The sequence below is a fragment of the Phascolarctos cinereus genome, unplaced genomic scaffold (genome assembly GCF_003287225.1).
Source record: "Phascolarctos cinereus isolate Bilbo 61053 unplaced genomic scaffold, phaCin_HiC Scaffold_8;HRSCAF=390, whole genome shotgun sequence".
Classification (NCBI taxonomy): domain Eukaryota; kingdom Metazoa; phylum Chordata; class Mammalia; order Diprotodontia; family Phascolarctidae; genus Phascolarctos; species Phascolarctos cinereus.
Window position 1 is genome coordinate 21512740 of NW_027556291.1, and position 18759 is coordinate 21531498.

The 18759-nt window shown below is 39.1% G+C and overlaps 1 protein-coding gene across 1 annotated transcript in view; it reads right to left on the reverse strand.

The window, feature by feature from the left end:
* Window positions 1–18759, reverse strand: part of LOC110193009 (connector enhancer of kinase suppressor of ras 2-like) — a 556515-nt gene that overhangs the window by 258604 nt on the left and 279152 nt on the right. Inside the window, exons 6-7 of the mRNA XM_078147936.1 lie at window positions 16918–17026; window positions 12080–12084 (exon numbers count right to left, since the gene is read on the reverse strand). Coding sequence (XP_078004062.1) covers window positions 12080–12084; window positions 16918–17026 — 114 coding nt within the window. The remainder of the gene's footprint in view (window positions 1–12079; window positions 12085–16917; window positions 17027–18759) is intronic.

Genomic DNA, 18759 nt, shown 5'->3' on the forward strand with positions numbered 1-18759 from the left:
TTATTTTTTTGAGAAGAAAACCAAGGCTCAAGAAAATGAAATTACTTGCCTAAGGTTAACACAGGGCAGCTAGGTGTGGCAGTGGATAGAGTGTTGGGCCTGGAGTCAGGAAGACTCATCTTCCTGGGTTCAGATCTAGCCTCAGACACTTACTACCTGTGTCTGCCCCAGTTTCCTCATCTGTAAAATGAGCTATCTTTGCCAAGAAAACCCCAAATGAGGTTATGAAGAGTTGGACATGGCTGAAATGACTGTGAACAACAACACAGTTGAGTTAGTGGCAGAGCCAGGGTTAGAACCTAATTCTGTTCACTCAGAGTCCAGTGCAAGAAAGCAAGATCAGTCTGTAAGACTGAAAACACATCAAATCAAGCATTATGTCATACCAGAGAAACTAACAAGACTTGGGCATAACACTGTTAATTGTCTCACCTAAAAGTATTACTGAGTTGTAAACTCCAAAATATTAAAAATCAGCTGCTAGATATTAAATACATTGGATATTCTTGGGGGGGGGGAGCATTTATCAAAACCATCACCTATTTCCTCAGGGAAAATCCAGTCATTTCCTTCCTCAACTTGTAACAGACAAAATCAGAATACTCATAACTCAGAAAGATGAAGTTACATTGAGAAATAAATGACATCAGAATAAAGTGGCCTAAAATTTCTTCACATGGCAGTCAATCAATGATTTCATGATCAAATATAGAAAGGGAGAAGCAAAATTCAGAATAAAACTACTGTAAGACTTTATTACGTTCTCCTCTACCCTAAATGTTAATTATCCACTTTTGGCCAATCAGCAAATTAAAACCACAAGGAGAAAAATATTTACATCAGGGCCCAAATTATCCCATTTTTCTAGCTACAGTGTGCAAATAAACTGGATAATTGCCAGATCTATACTCTGTGTTGGCTAGACAGTCTTTGTGTGGTAATAGGCAAGGCCTTTGTATCCAGAAATTAGGCTATATTTACTAGCTTGGTATTAATCACAGTTGCCTTAGTTACATGTAGTAAAACAAAAGATCACCCCCCGCAATGATATTCATTTTTTGTTCAAATCCTACAAAACAACTCCAATTTGTCCTCCATCTTCTTGTCCCTCCCACAAAGAAAACAGAAACAGGTCAGTCTCTTCCAAGAAAAAAAAGAACAAATAATAAACTTTTAAAATAGCATCATCAAAAAATCAAGAGCAATCACTCAGAGTGGTTTTGTTAGAATTTCTCTTCCCTCTTCCTATTGCAGTAGTACGTTGTTTTAAAGCTGTTTAAAAATGGGCATGTAGGTGTTTTTGAAATAGTTATGTTTACTCTCCTAATTCTGACATATGAGAAACAAATTTTCCACTTCAGAAGACAAACCTGGCTAGATTACAACACAGGAAAAAAAAAATTTATTCATAAAGGTAGCTCTCCTTTACTATCATATTCCCAGTTCCTCAAAATCCCTTTGAACAGTGGTGAGATTTAAGGACAAATATGTGTTATACTTAAACAGATGGCACATCAAATCACCTCTGTTGTAGTGGGAGCATTTGTCATCAAAACTCCTGTCCAGTGGATTGTCAGAGCCTGCCTGTCCACTGAAACTGATAATATAAGGGGGTACACAATTCATTTCAGTTCACCATGGCAATAGTTGCTCTGAACATCTACCAGGTACTATCTGTCTGTCAGTGTGAGAAGACTCTGACACTTAAAGAAACAGTTTGGAAAGGAGAGTCTACCCCTGGACTTCTGGGAGAATTACTGTGCATTTTAAAGTTTACTCTTAGAAAGAAGTAGCCCAAGCTCTGTGCTGCATCTGGAATGGAATTCCAAAATTTTTTTTAAAGGAAGAACACAAAAGGTTGCTTTTGAAAAATGCAACCAAAACAAAGCCACAACTAGAGATGGAATATTAGTTTGGGGGCCTTAAAATTCACTCCATTCTTTCAAGAATTAAGGAAGACTGACAGAAAATATATTCACATGAGAAAAGTATATATATATATATATATATATATATATATATATATATATATATATATATGTATGTATATATATGATGCTACAGTTGGGTTGGTATGGAACCAAATTTTCCAAGGTCCTCCATGATTTTCTCAGAAAAAATGTTTGCTCACTTGCTGAACCTTAACAATTATACTTGCAAGTTTTTCCCTCTGGCTAATTACATTTATCTGCATATACAACTGTTTGGCATGTATAGACATATTAGTGAAAAACACTAGTGTATGGAGACAAACCACTAAAACCTCCAAAAATATCCTACAGACTCAAAAACTAGAAGGAATTTAGATGTGACAAATCTAATTTATGCTTAACCAGCAACCTCCCCTACAAGATCCACAGGTGATCAGGCGGCATCCACCTATGCCTAGAGACTGAATGGCATCCTTAAGTCAGATATTCAATTAACACTCATACAGGATGAGTCTTAATGCATATCTTTGGTGCAGCCAGAAAGACAACAATGAATCTAAGTGTCCAAATAAAAATCTATACAACGTCAATGAAATATAGGGTTCTTTACCCCCAAAGCAGCTACAGAAACATTGACATTTCTTTCCCCCAAAGGAGGAAGAATATTGTTAGAACTCAGAACGTACAATACATAGATTAAGAATTTACAGAAAAAAAAATTTTTGGAACAGATAAACCTCATTTCACAAAGCAATCTTAAAGACTAAGGGAACATACACACACTGCTGGATTTGTCAAGTGTAACTAGTTGAAAGCAGTTTCTATGAGGACAGAGTCCATTCCCCATTTAAGACGGAAGAGCAGGATTCCAAAGTGCTCAGTGGGCGACAATCATAGGAATCCAACCATACATCAACAAAGAAGCAGTGAATAAAAGCAGAGTCATGTGAGGAGTCTAGGATAGCAGTTCAGGATCTGGTCATTCCCACCAGAGATTACCAAGAGCTCATCCATAAGGAGCCTAGCCTTGTTAATCAATGCAAATCATACCAAGAAGTGACAGAAACTGTATCATAAAGGGAACATCTACTGGATACCTAGACAGACACAACCATGCAGCTTGACTATGACACTAGAAGCTCAATATTCTTTATAAAGAGAAGTCAAGGTAATGCCTATATATATATATATATATATATATATATATATATATATATATAATATATATATATATGTATGTATGTATGTATGTATGTATGTATATATATATTGGGAATTCAACCCATCAACTTCAATAGAACTGGCATATCCCTAAAGACATAATTGATGTCTACAACAGCCCAGACTACTTAGGGAATGTTGATCACTAAAAACTGAGGAATGATATTCTAATAGATGTTACCATATCAAATACTTTTAGTCTCCAAACTCCATGGAATGAAAAGCTTTTGAAATACAGAGTAACAGAAGGTAAAACTATGTGGAAACAGGATCAAATATGTTTCATTCTTATTGTCCTGTATACTATTAGAGTCATCTAGAAGAAGTTTTCAGTAAATCTATAGAAGATGAGCTTATATCTCAATATCGTTATTCAATCACAAAAAAGCAGACATTTTATCTATCTGTGTAATAGTTTATACAACATTAAATAGACAAGAATAATAGTAGGATAGAAGTTGTCCTTGAACCATTTCTCTCTGATCCCCCCCCAAAAAGGATAAGAATGAAATAATAATAGTAAAGTATTAGAAAATCTCTTTATTTAGTGTACTGAATCCTCCCTATTTTGAATGGGAGATTGAAAGCAAATATGACTATCTCCTTAAGAACTAGGTACTTAAGGGCACAGTTTCCAGATTTAGCATCTCAAACAATTTTTAAGTTGATAGTTTCTCTCAACATTTGCTTTGGAGTTGCATGAACAGTCATCGAACTCACAAGAAGCAGAAAACCTATTGCTATGACAGAGCTTGGTTTAGACAATTCCAAACAGGCAAAAAGTCAGGTATATGTTAATTTAAACAAACACAAAGCTATCTTTCCAACAGACCAGATTTTTTACACTTGCAATAACTTGATCCAGCAACACTGGTGCAATTGCTATTTCATGGGTCACCTAAGTGTTTTTTAAGTCTTTGATGGCTGGGTCATGTATAGGTTGCCTTAAAGCTATGAGAACAATCTTACCATGGTGAATCCTCAAAGAAAAGATTTCTATGAAAATGAATCATGTTGGGTGAGCTATCTTTCATATTTAGTCAACAGTTATAAAACATATTTGGACTAAAAAAAATCATAATAACTTTTCCCCTAGGCTCCAGAACTTATATGTAGGGTTTTTAATTTTATTCTTTAATTAATTTAAAATGCTACTTTAGCTCTGCTCATTTTGAAATGAAAAAAAAAACGTGGCTATAATATGAATTGTCTGCACTTTCTTTATTCCTCCCCCCCAAAAAAAAAGTACTTTGGATTTAGGTGGGTTAAATCCTTGGAGGTCTTTCAGAGATGAGGTTTCATTGATAGGTCGCCAATTCAGATAAGACCAGAAAGAGATAAACACAATTTGAGGGACTTGGAGAAAACCGCATTTTTGGTGGTAGATGGGATCTCTGTGTTTCTATTGCCATTTTGAAATAGAAGAAACAGCATGTTACAGTGGTTGTTGTTGCTCAGTCTTTTTTTACTCGTGTCTGACTCTCTGTGACCCCATTTGGGGTTTTCTTGCCAAAGATCCTGGAGTGGTTTGCCATTTCCTTCTCCAGCTCGCCTTACAGATGAAGAAACTGAGGCAAACAGAGGTAAGTGACTTGTCCAGGGTCACACAGCTAGCAAGTGCCTGAGGCCAGATCTGAACTCAGAAAGATGAGTCTTCCTGACTCCAGGCCCAGTGCTCTGTTCACTATGGTGCCCCCTAAGAGCACTGAATTTAATGTCAGAAGACTTAGGCTCAAATCCTGACTCTCTGTGAGTTGAGGCAAATTATTTCACTTCTCTGGGCATCAGCTTCTTCATTTACACAATGAGAGGATCAGACTAGATAGTGTCTAAAGTCTCTTCCAGTTCTAAATCTATGATTTTATTAACAATTTATTGAGTACTTACTATTTGCAAGACACCATGGTAGAAACTAATTTTCAAACGAGTAAAAATGGCCCATCCACTATCTCGGTGCCTTTGCACTATTTCTCATGCCAGAAAGCATTCCCTCCTCACTTCTGGCTTCCTGAATATCTCATTTCAATTCAGATGTAGGACCACTTTCTATGTGAAGCCTTTTCTAATCTCTACAATTGTTAGATCCCTACCCCATTCATTCTCTTATATTTACTTACCTTGAATTTATTCATATTTTTTATATTTATTTCACACATATATGTATGTACGTGGCTGTGTGTGTGTGTGTGTGTGTCTGTTTTTTCTTTTTTTGTATGTTTGGCACAGTACCCGGTGCATAATAGGACCTTAATAAATGCTCATTATCTCATTTACTACAGCAGCCCTTCCAAATCTTTTCATTTCTCTTCAAACCTCCTATGACTCCCCACCTCTTTCCACCTTCTCATTTGAGTACCTTGCTCCCTCTTTTAATGAGGCCATTCACCAAGAACCCTCTCTTCTTCTTTCCTCCTTATCTCACATCAGCCCAATGCCTTCTGCCAGTATCTCCTCATTCTCTCCTGTCTTACATGAAGATGGACTACTTCCCTTTGCCAAGGCTAACTGCTCCACATGCACAAGTGATCTCATTCCATTCCATCTCCTCTAGCAGATTGCTCCCTCTATCACACCTGTTCCCTCACTTATCTTCAATCTCTCCCCATCCAATGGCTGCTTCCCTGATGCCTACAAACATTTTCATGTTTCCCCATCCTCAAAAAATCCTCAGGTTATCCTTCCATGCCATATTTCTCCTGCTTTTTGTAGTTAAACTCCTTGGGAAGGCTCCTACAAAAGGTGCCTTCACTTCCTTTTCTCTCATTCTTTTTTAAATTCCATAGTCTGGCTTCGAGTCTCAAAATTCAACCAAAATTGCTCTTTCCAAAGTTACTAGTGATCTCTTGATTGCCAAATCCAATGACCTTTTCTCAATCCTCATTCTTTTTGACCTCAGCCTTTGACACTGTTTATCAACCTCTTCTTGATATTCTCTCCTTTTTAGGTTTTCAGGACTTTCTTCCTCCTGTCTGACCACTTCTTCTCAATCTCCACCATTGGATCTTCATTCAGGTTACACCCACTAAGTGTAGGTGTCCCACAGGGCCCTCTCCTGGGCCTTCTTCTCTTCTCCTTCATTATTTCCCTTGGTGATCTCATCAGTTCTCATGGATGCGATCATCTCTATGCTGATGATTCTAAAATTTACTTACCCAGACCTAACCTCCCTGTTGATCTGCAGACTTCCATCTCCAACCGACTACTGGACATGCTGAACTAGATGTCCTGTAGATATCTTAAACCAAATATGTCCAAAATTTAATTCATCTTTCTCACCACACCTTCCCCCTTCCAAACTTCCCTATTAGTATTAAGGGCGCCACCATCCTCCTAAATGCCCAGGCTCACAACCTAGGTGTTATCTTCGACTCCTCATTCTCTCTCATGGCCTATATCCAATCTGTTGCCAAGGCCTGTTGATTTCACCTTTGTACCATCTCTTGAATGGCCCTCTTCTCTTCTCATCCTGGGATAGGTCCTTATCTGTTCAGGTCTAGATTACAGCCGGAGCCTGCTGGTTGGACTGATTTATGCAAGTCTCTCCTCACTGTAGTTTATTCTCAACTCAGTCACCAAAGTCATTTTTCTAAACTGCAGTTCCAATCATGTTCCCTTCCTCCTACCCCCTACCCCACATAAGCTCCAGTGGCTCCCTATCACCTCCAGGATCAACCACCAAATGCTCTGGCGTCCAAAGCCATTCATAACCTAGCTCCCCCTTTGACCTTTCCAGTCTTCCTACAGCACCCTCCTCACTTGTTCCAGTGACACTGGCCTCCTCACTGTTTCTCCCCAAAGACCCTCCATCTCCCAACTCCAGGCATTTTTCACTGGCTGTCCCTTAGGCCTGGAATGCTCTCCCTTCTCATCCCTGCTTCCTGGCTTGGTTCAAGTTCCAGTTTAAATCCCACCCTTTACAGGAAGCCTTTCCTGATCTGCCTTCATTCTAGGGCCTTCTCTACTTGATTATTTCCTGTTTATGCAATTTCTAGCTCATTTGTACACAGTTGTTTGCATGTTGTCTCCCTGTAGTGACTAATTTTTGTCTTCCTTTGTATCCCCACAGTACCTGGTATAGTGGAAGGGTTTCATAATGTTTATTGGCTGACTGATTTGTTGATTGAGCTAGATTTAAATGTGGGAGTAAACAGCATCAACCCACTTAACTCAAATACATTTTTTTTAAAAGAAAGAAAAGAAGAAGCTCTATTTTATAGACACACATGAAGAAGAAAAAGAATGTTTGTATTTTTCTCCTGTCAGTTGGATATACATTTAAAATCCAAATAAAACATCTAAATTCCTCACAATTTTCCTTGCAAAGATAAGAAAATTTGACTTGGCTAACTATAATCCATACTCTAACCCGTCACACTCCCTTACTGGTGGTTTGTATCAGCCCCTGAGGAGGGAACCCCCACCCCCCATGGCCTCTACCCCAAGGCTGGCCATTGGCAGCCCTGCCAAAGTCAGGATTTGCGAAGCATCTGTTGAAAGTTGATTTCATGGAAAATTATATGTTTTCAGCCAAAGGGAACGTCTGTTTGGGGCTCAGCTGCCTAAGTGTTTCTGCTTCTGATCAGAGCCATTTCTGAACAGTTAATTCCAGGGGACAGAAATTCAAGTTTTTTTTTTTTATTAGAACTGCTGAATCAAACTAGATGGCTTGTCTCAGTCAAGAGCTATCCTGAATATCTAATTGAGTCAGCTTGGTATCACAAAATTAGACATCTCCCCCTTCCTATCCCCCACCCCAGCCATCTCAAAAAGTCAACAGAGTAGCTAGCTGCCTCTATTTTCACTAATGTGACAACACATATAGCCATATTTCCACAGAAGTAACTAGAGGGTCCCATAAGGGTGTGCAATTAATGTTGTTTGGAGCAAAACCAAACAAAACTGACCTGGATAGCCTTTTAGTGCACCAACCTCAAGAGTACAGAGCATCCTATCTTAAGTGTGAGCTATTGTTAAGAACAGCTTCAGAAACTGCCAATTTCACACAGCTCCCAGGGAGTCAGTCACATCTGCCTCACCTGGTCTAGCTCCTGTGGGGAGCTTCTCAGGGTCATTGTTTGGAGGCTTGAGGCAGGAAGGTACAAGAAGAACACACAGCAAGCCCAGTGCCTTTGATAATTACTTGATTCCTCTCCAGAGCTAGGCCATAGGTAGACAGACAAAACAGCACCCGCATGATGCCAAGCCTCTCTTCCCTGAACAGAGAATAAAATGCCAAGTGATGGGGCAATTTGGGGACAGGCTGTTATTCACTAGAGAGGCACTTTTTTCATTTAAAAATAAATATTATTTGAACTCTAGTTTCTAACAATGATAACAAAAAGCTTACACTTCCACAGTGCTTTAAGGCAAGTTAGAGTTAGTGTGGTCTAGTGGATAGAAAGGTGGCCTCCAAGCCAGGAAGTACCACCTTCAATATATTATTGGCTCTGTGACTTAACCTCACAGTGCTCTGACCAGACATGTTAAGGCCAACAGGCTGCATGCAGACCATAACACTTCTTAATGTGGCCGGAACTAGATGAAATGGTAGTTTCTATCAGATTTTAATGTGTTGATGTATTAATAAAAAAGAAACATATAAAAGTGTGGTTTTTAAGTCAATATGAGGCCCACAGAGATACTTAGGTACAGTATAGTGGGCCCCATTTCTATTTGAGTTTAACACCACTGGGCTAGACAACTCTCTGAGGCCCAAGTGGTAGAGAAGGTGCTGACCTCTATTAGGAAAAGGAAAATCTTCACCTGGGACTTCCTTAGAGCAATGAAATCTGAGCTCCAGTACCTATCTTGAAGCCTTTTACACATTTGGTACAACATGCTGAGCTGGAGAGAACATACACTCTCATTGCCTTTAAAGATGAGGAAGCTGATACCAGACCATTTAAGTGACTTGCCCAAGTTTACATAGCTAATAAGCCAGGATTAAAATCCAATCTTCTGACTCCGAGTCCAATATTCTTTTCCATGTACCATGCTGCTATCAGAGTCACTTTGCTTTGTATCTTTTCTTTCAGTATCTTTGTAATCACTCACAGAAGCAACTAAATTATATATATTTTTAAAATATCTATTTATCAAGAGAGAGAGAAAGAGATCATAGACAAACACTTTTTTAGAAAGTTATTTTTATGAAATAAAAACAGCTAGTGGCCATATAGTATTCCAGGGTTTCTTTTTTAAATTGCAATTCTCTTTTAAATTTCTTCACCCTTTGAAATAATTCAATATTCATTTGCTTTAAAGTATAAGGCTCCATAAGTTACTATATTGGATTTTTAGATACTACAAAAATACTGTGTAAATGTTTCACTTGTTCTGACAGCTATGACTGTTTCTTGATTACCTAGCTAATGGGGAAAAGCATCAAGACTGCTATTTACTGAAATCCAGCTGGGGTTGGGCCTGCTTAACCCCATTTTCATTCAGGTGGTGATCCCAGGAAATACAAACTGTTTGTAATGCTTGCCTAAACCAAACATTACTTTTATCTGTAAATCCATTGCCAAATTATTGTAATATTGTATATCAGAGCTAACAATTAATGCTTTTATACTATTTGGTGTTCTGAATTAGTCACACAGATAATCAGGATTTGGCCTACCTACTGTTTCCCAGAGTATAAATATCTTTACCATTAGCTGCTCTATTACCGTCACTATCACTTGTATATTCACGAGTGTTTTGAAGGGTGACCAAGAGCAAAGGATTTTCTCCTCCAACAGCTACTTCTAGAAGTATTAGTCTGAAAAAGGACCTGAGCATTCAAGATATATTTGAGAAATCGAACCATGATTGTGGAGGCAAAGTCACCTGCCACATGGGAGTTGGTCCTAGAGGTGTTGCTCATAGCCAGAAGGTGTTATTAGAGATGATGTCAATGTGCCCAAATATCAGCCTGGTTGTGAAAGAGGGGTCTGTGCTGGAAAGCGACTCATTGTTGGAGGAGCTCAAATTTAGAGCCATCTCCACTCCAAATGTTCATATGGTACTTGCCCAAAGTCACACAACCAGGAAGCAGCAGCACAGACACTGGAATCTGAGTCTTCTGATACTGGATCCAGGGAACTTTCCACCCCACCATGCTTTCTCCCTAATATTACGAAACTAAATACTGGGTCTATTTTTATTGTTGTCCTTCATTCTCAAGGAGGATCAAAATGACATCACTGTGTCAGGGTCAAGGTACAGTGGGTAAGACTGTGACTGATCAGACCAATGTGGGCTTGGAAGGTTCGGCCACCGGTCAGGCACAAATAGTCCATATGAACATTTGGAGTGGAGATGGCTCTAAATTTGAGCATCTCACATTTCTTTTGAGCTACTTTTATTCTGCTTTGCTCATAGAGCACAGCGTCTTCTTTGATGCAGCCACACCATGCTGGATGGTTCTGTGCTAGCATCTCCCATGTCTCACAACTGATTCCAAAGTTCTTCAAAGTTACCTTCAGAGTGTCCAGAACCTGTGCAAGCATGCTATCATGAAACTGCCATACAATATTGATGTAATTCTCCAGGCAACCAAATTTCAGAGCAGTTTTCCTTGATGATTTCCTGAAAGATGCTGTCCAGTCTCTTTTTTTTTTCATTGTGATTTTCAAGTAGACCAATAATTTTTTAAATTGTCTCTCCTGGATCCATTTTCCAGGTAAGTTGTTTTACCAGTGAGGTATTTTACGTTTTCTTCTATTTTTTCATTCTTCTGCTTCTGTTTGACTGATTCTTGCTCTCTCATAGAGTCATTAGCTTCCACTTGCCCAATTCTAATTTTTGACAAATTGTTTTCTTCTATTAGATTTTGTACCTCCTTTTCCATTTGGTCGGTGAATTTCTGTGTCTCCTTTTCTGTTTGGCCAATTCTGCTTTTTAAGGAGTTGTTTTCTTCAGAGTACTTTTTTTTTTTTCCAGTTGGCCAACTGTATTTTTTAGAGACTTGTTTTCTTCGGTGTACTTTTTCTCCATTTGGTCAACTGTATTTTTAAGGACTTGTTTTCTACAGTTAATGTTTGCTCTTCCTTTTCCAAGCTGTTGACTCTCTCTTGCATACCTCTCATTTCTTTTCCCAATTTTTCTTCTACCTCTCTTATTTGACTTTTAAAATCCTTCTTGAGCTCTTCCAAGACGGCTTTTTGGGCTTCAGACCACTTCATATTCCCTTTTGAGGTTCCAGATGTGGGTTTGTTGACAATGTTGTCCTCTTCAGAATTTCTGCCTTGATGTTCACTATCCCCATAATAAGAATCTATGGTACGTTTCTTTTTGCTCATGATGTTTGCTTATTTCCTGGCCTTTAAAAAAATTGAGCTCTCCTGCTGGGGAGCAGGGGGAACTGACCCAAGCTTCTTGTGCTGGGAGCCTCAGGCCTGGTCACTGGCTTTGTGTGCTGGGGCCTCAAATGCTGGCAGTTGGAGGCTGTAGGGTTCTGGCAGCTTACTTGGTGTTGGGCTGGAATCAGTAGCACTGGTGCTCTAGGGGTAGGAATTGGGAGTCTGGCCCCTGGAGGATGCCTGCTCACCCAGGCCTTTCACTTTCTTTGGCTCCTTGCAGATGGATGTTTCACTGCTACAGAATGTTTCTCCGCTTGGGGCTTTTCCTCTTGGAGTTGTGCTTCTCAGAGTTTTGCTAAGGCACTGGAAGACTTTGCTGCTGAAGAACGCCATGGCATATGGTGGTTTTCCAAGCCAGTTTCCACTGGCTCCTATGCCCATACTGAGGCACTTGGGGGTCCTGGTGTTGGTGTTTGCCTGTTCCACCACCTGGGTCTCAGGATCTCCCCCTGGTATGCTGAGGTGGGGCTTTCCACTAGCTTGCTGGGATGTCTCCCGTTCTGTACTGCTCCCTCTCCCTCAGGGCAAGAGGGGCCTTTCCTGTTAATCCCTCAAGCTTCCTGGGCTACAGGACTGCTGCACCCCATCTTTCTGCTGGTTCAGCTGTTCTAGGGTTTTTCCTGGGACGATATTTTCTGGGCTTTCAGAGGTTAATAAGGAAGGGTGAGAGCTGCTTATTTCTTACTCTGCCATTTTGGCTCCTAGAAGCAGAACCTGATTTCTTTACTCCACAACATTTCATCCAAGCAACCAAATTTTGTCATGATCTTCCATGAACACTCAAGACTGACAGTATTAAAGACTTTGGTCAGATGGATGAACATTGTGTACAGACTTCTGTTCTGCTCCCAGAGTTTCTCCTGGAGTTGTCAGGCAGCAAGCACCATGTCGACCATTCCTTGTCCTTTTCTGAAGCCACACTGGCTCTTGGGTAGAGGACCATCTTCCAGGTAAGCATCAGCTGATTAAGGAGGACTCTGGCAAGAATCTTGCTGGCAATGACTAAGAGAGAGATTTCCCCCGCCCTTATTCCAGTGATTGTCACAGGACAACCTGTTTCCCTTTCCTTTATAGAGATGGAAAAATGGAGGCATCCTTAATCTGCTGGGGGAATAACCTCTTTTTGTCATATAACCCAGAAGATTTAAGTCAGTTTTTGTATGAGCAGCAGACCCCCTGCCTTGTAGATCTATGCTGGAATGGAATAAGCACCAGGTGCTTTGCCACATGAGAAGAGCCTCTTTTTCAATTGGAAGTTCAGCTGGAAAGTGATTGACTTCCGCCTGAGGTATACAGTCAATGGCTTCAGCATTGGTTGATGATGGTCTGTTGAGAACTCTATGGAAGTGTTTAACTGATCTCTCCAGGATCATGTCCTTGTTACTAATCAATGTGACTCCATCAGCACTGAGTAGTTGAGATGTACCAAAGGTCTATGGCCCATAAATAGCCTTCAGGACATCACAGAAATGCTTTGGATTGTTATTATCAGCATAAAACTGATTCTCATCTGCCTTCTTACTGAACCAAGAATCCTGCATCCTTCCAAACTTCGCTTACACTTTACTTTTGATGGAGTTAAACGCTGCCTTCTTAGAGACGTTCTGCTGGTAAACCTTGCAGAGTTCTCATTTTTATTTAGTAGTTTCTAAATTTCCCCATCGTTTTCATCAAACCAATCCTGATATCTATGAGTTTTCTAGACCAGATGGGCAAACGCAGTGCTGTACACCAAATCTCTGAAAGCTGCCCATTCCTTTTCTGCTCCACTGTTTCCAACTGCGTCTTGGCTCAGCTTTCCCTCCAAGTTAGCAACAAACTGTTCATACGGAGAGAAGCATTCTAATCTGTTGATGTTGACTCTTCTGAAGTTGAATCTTCCATCTGGCCTTGGGGCTGTCACTTTCTTTGAATGTAAGTGTTTAGCTTGGAAAGGCTAAGTCTATGATTGGTCCAACACTCTGAACCACACATTGCCCTTGTCACTCTCACAACCTGTTTGTCTCTTCTCTTTACAATGATGTAATCTATTAAATATCAGTGCTTGCTGTGAGGGTACATCCATGAAGTTTTATTGCATTTAGGTAAATGGAAGACAGTGCTGGTGATGAAGTCATGACACACACAAGTCTTCAGTAGTAAGTGACCATTGTTGCTTCTGACTCCATTCCTCCCAAGGACTCCCTGCCATATCTGATAATCTGTACCTACTCTGGTATTGAAAGTCACTCAGAATTATAAGTTTGTCCTCTTTTGACACATAGATGACAAGGGTTTCCAGGTCTTCATAAAATTTTTCTTTGACCTCATCAAGGTTCATCATGATGGGAGCATAGGCACTAATGATGGTGGCATGGGCATTTTGATGCAAGTAGCAATCACATTGTCATGAGCCTTTCCTTCATTTGAATGAAGGCATTCATTTGGGAAGCATACCAGATTGTTGACTAGATTAGATTTTATTGTGAAATCTATGCCAACTTTATGGTACTCTTCATCATGGTGGCCACTCCAGAAAAACATGTATCCAGCCCCAACTTCCGTAAGCTGGCCTTCAATCGCTGGCCTTGTTTCACTCAGGGTTGCTATTTGGATATGGTACCTGCTGACTTCTCTCACAACGAGAGCTGTTCATCTTTCAGGCTTATGGATTTCATGTTCTCCATAAGTGTGTGTACATTCCATGTACCAGTGGTGAGTAGAATCATCTTTGAAAAAGTTTTTGTACGTGTGTTTTGACCACAGGGTGGGATCCTTACCTGCTGCAGTAAGCAGGCCAGGGTTAGGTGAAGCAGACAATTTTTAGGGCACCTTTTCTAGCTCTTTCTTCGTGCCAGGAGGTTAGCAGTGTGGTCTTTAAAAAGGCTGCTCAGACACACAAGGGGCTGATGAATCTCACTGCTGTTTTAGTCCAGCAAGAATATGACTCTATGGCCTGGGCCACCTGTGTGCAGGGTTGTGATTAGAGTTCCTAGTGTATCCACATCTGTTGCTGTCACTAGCCCATTGCCACAGGACTTCAAGGTAGATAAAATAGTAAAATTGTAACATAGTAAGATGAAAAGATAGTAAAATAGTTGAATAGTAAAATAATAGAATGATGAAATAGTAAAATGGTATGGGTGGTATCTTTTTGACTCATGTGTAAATTGGATTTAAGTGAGACAGAGTTGCATGAAATTGTCAGCCTCACTCTCTCTTCTAGAGTCATCAGAGTCCAGTGGCAAGACAAAAGTCAAGATGACTGGTGATGGCTCAGGAGGCAGTGGATACCCTGGCTTCTTCAATGTCTGACCGAACTGTAAGCACTCCACTGCCTTCAAAGTGTTCTCATTCCTCTATTATGCCAGGGAAGTCTTCACATGCTTGGGGTAGATAACTCACCAACGGGTTTGAGTTGGTTACTGTAGGAAGTGGCTAATGCTTACCTTGACAGAACTCTCCTCTCTAGCACTTTTATTTCTTTCCTTCTATGCAAACAGCTATTTAGAAGACCTTCCTACTGGTGTTCTTTCTCTAAGCACTATGGGGGAATTCCATTGCACTCCAAGTTTTACAAAGCACTTTGCTCACAGCAACGCCACGAGGTAGATAATTTATTGTTATCTCCATGTAACTGAGGCACAGAGCACTTAGGATCCCTCAGCTAGTAAATGCAGTAGAATCCAAGTCTCCTCCAATCCCATACAACAATCTCACTGCTTGACCATGCTGCATCTTTCAAACCAACAAAGCAAAAGGACTCTGGAGTGGACACAAGTCTCAGCTATTGCTTCCTTTCCAGCCAGTACTGGCTTTGTATATCTGATTTTCTACTGGTAGAAACTGTGCCCAGATCTCTAAGACTAAGATTAGCTTGGGACTCTTATTGTTTATTGCCTTTATAAGATACCTTAACTACAGTACATATCACACTATCATTGTGGCATGTAGTTTAGAGTTTAATGATGTCATCCACACAATTCAGCCAGAAGTTGACAAGTCTTTAAAAGGCTCATCCATTTCTGCATACCATTAACAGCATCTCAGTCCAAATAAGTTGCTATAAAAAGTTCTAACCTCTGCAGCTCATCAGACCATTACACCGCAATTAAACATTCCACATGACTTTATTGCTTCCAGTATATGTATCTATGACAATAGGAGAAGATTAGAGCAACAGAAGAAAATGATTCTAAGAAAATACATACAGAAATTAATAAGTGATATACTGTATCTGCCTTTCTGTTGGCTATAGAAAAAGCTACTTTAAGAAATCACCTGAAGTTCACAGAAATGCAAATAGAATTAGAGAATCATGGAACTATTGGGCACAAAGGGACATTGCAGATCATCTCTGGTCATCAATCATTTCTTTTTACTCAATGGTCATTATAGGATACATTACCACCTACTCCAAACCAATTCACACCAAAATTAAAATCTCTCTTGCACTGAAGAAAACTAGCTAAGCAAAAGCAACTGATACAGTGACTACATCTAACGACATATACAATCATTAAACCCCTGTACTCCTCTGCTGCTCTGATAAGAAAAGGAAGGTATATTTTGTTATCTGTTCTCTAGGACCAAGATTGGCTATTATAATTATTTTTAAAAATTCACTTTTGTTTTATTTTCATGTCTGAATTCTCTCCTTCCCAGCTCCATTAAGAAAGTAAGAAAAACAAAACCCATTGTAAACATGTACAGTTAAGAAAGATAAATTTACATATTGGCCATGTCCCAAAAAAGCCTCAATCTGCACTCTAAGTTAGAGTTAACTAACCCTAACTCTCTCTATGTGGAAGTTAATATCACATTTTATCATGAATCGTTTGGAATTATGGTTGATCATTGTGTTCTCTAGAGTTCCCAAAGTTTTTGAAGTTGTTTGTCTTTACAATATTATTGTCATTGCATAAATTGCTCTCTGGTTTTGTACACTTCACTCTACATCAATTCATAAAAGTCTTCCCAAGATTCTCTGAAACCATCTCCTTCACCATTTCTTATAGCACAATAATATTCTGTCACATTCATATACCATAACTTGTTTAGCCAATTGATGGGTACTGCTACCCCTCTGTTTCCATCTTTACCATCACAAAAAGAGTTGCTATAATATTTTTGTACATATGGATCATTTTTTTTCTTTTTCTTTGATTTCTTTGGGGCACAGACCTAGTAGCAATATCACTGGGTTAAATGGTATATAGAGTTTAATTACTTTGGGGGCATAATTCTAAATTGCTTTCCAGAATGGTTGGACCAGTTCACAGCTTATTATAATTATTCAGAGTTCAGTTTCCTTTTTATGTTAACTTACCATTGTCAGTTTTACCTTAAAATAAGAAGAAAAAGAAAAAGAGCCCACTACCATGTCTGCTTCAAAGCTTCTCTCTTTCCATGCTTTGTAAATTGACTTACCAGTTCCTCACTGGTTGCTGTGTTGTTGATGTAGACAACTTCTAAGTGTCCAGAGTGAGGTGACAGAGTATCAGAAGACAGAGAAATTATAGCCTCACAGATTCCAGTCAAACTTTTGCACTAGGATAAAGAAAAAACAATAACAGAAAGATGTGTGAGTAATCACATTTAAAGTCACAAATGCAACATGACTAAAAGTCTAGTTTATATACAATAATAATGTAATCCTCAAGTAAATTGTCTTCCTACCTTAGTGGATTAACTGGCAACTCAGGTTTCTTTATTCATTTAAATCTGTGTTCTTTTTCTACCCCAAACAAACCTGCCTGTAATACTCAATTTCACTAGCTATACTACAGTACAGGATACAATCCAATAAAGATTAGGGAGAGAGACTATTTTAGTTGCTCGTTGGATGCCAGATGTATTCTTTCTGGCAACGAGGCAGAAAAAATGGCAGACTGAATTAGGTGTGTAAGGCACAAAAATTATGTCTGTAAGTGTAAAGACTTCCCTGGATTCAATTTCCTAGGCCCCTCTGTCCTGTAGTGGGCAGGTGCAGTTGGATGGGCAGAGGTTAGTCATAACTAGCTCTAGTAATGTACATAGATCTACTTATACTAACTGCAAACATCTACTTACGATGGCTTCATTTCCAAAGCACTTCAGGTAGAAATTTACCTTTACTCCTTCCTTTTTTCCCATCCCTTCAGGGACAAGGCTGTCATTTCTTTAAATTATGCTGAATTATGGCAAAGTACCTGAGGGAAATTCCTACAGCATGGATTTTTAAAAGCGCAATTAATTCTAATATCCTATTTGAAACAATATGTAAAATTTTATTCGGAAAAGTCAGTATCCGAAGTTATTAGAGCAAAAGGAAAAAGAAAAAGTCTAAATAATGGTCCACTGAACTAGCTTATGGCCATATCTTCTGTCTCTTTGGTTAATCAGCATTATTCAAAGAACTTTGCACAGAGCAGGAACTCATTTAATATTTGTTGTTGAGGATCACACAAAGCTAATTATTGGATATTTTCACAACATAGGCAAGATTCAATCTCATGTTGGCTTTAGGCAAAAATACAGCTGGAAAATAATCAGGGTTTTCAATTATTGAAGGACAGTAGAGTTGACGTCATTTGTGACTTGGCTTCCATATTCATGTCAGTATCAAGTATCATTGCTATTTTACCATTTAGGCAAGTTTGGGATTAAATAGGAGTACTTGCTATGGAAAATTATGCATATGTGCATAAATTGATTGTTTTCTTTAGGTAGACTCATAGAATTTTTGAGCCAGAAGGCACTCTAGAGATTATCTATTCCAATTTCTTCATTTTCTTTTCAAATTTTTCTCTTTTTAATGAACTTAATCGTTAATAAACACAAAACTGCAATATACAGAACAATAAAGAAAAAAGAGGATTGTATGTGAGACTGTGAAATTTGGTTAAATAAGTGTTTCATAAAAGCTTATATTAAATTTAATATGCTAGAAGCAAAATTACTCTGCAGCCCCTTCTGAACTTTTGTTTTCTTCTTTTCTTCTTTTGTTTTTTGCTTTATCAATACCATTTTCTTCATTTCCTTTTCTTTCTTTTTTGCATCTCTTATTGCTTCCTACTAAGTCATCCTCCCTTGTAACAAATATGTATAGTCAAATGTAGCAAATCAGGACATTGGTTGTGCTGAAAATATATGTCTCATTCTGTACCTCAAGTCCATCATTTCCCTGCCAAGAGGCTTGCAAGAGGCATGCTTTATTATCAGTCTTCTGACAATTCTCTTATTTTACAGAGGAGGAAACAGATATTTAAGGGGTAGAAATAGCTTGTCCAAGGTCATGCTGG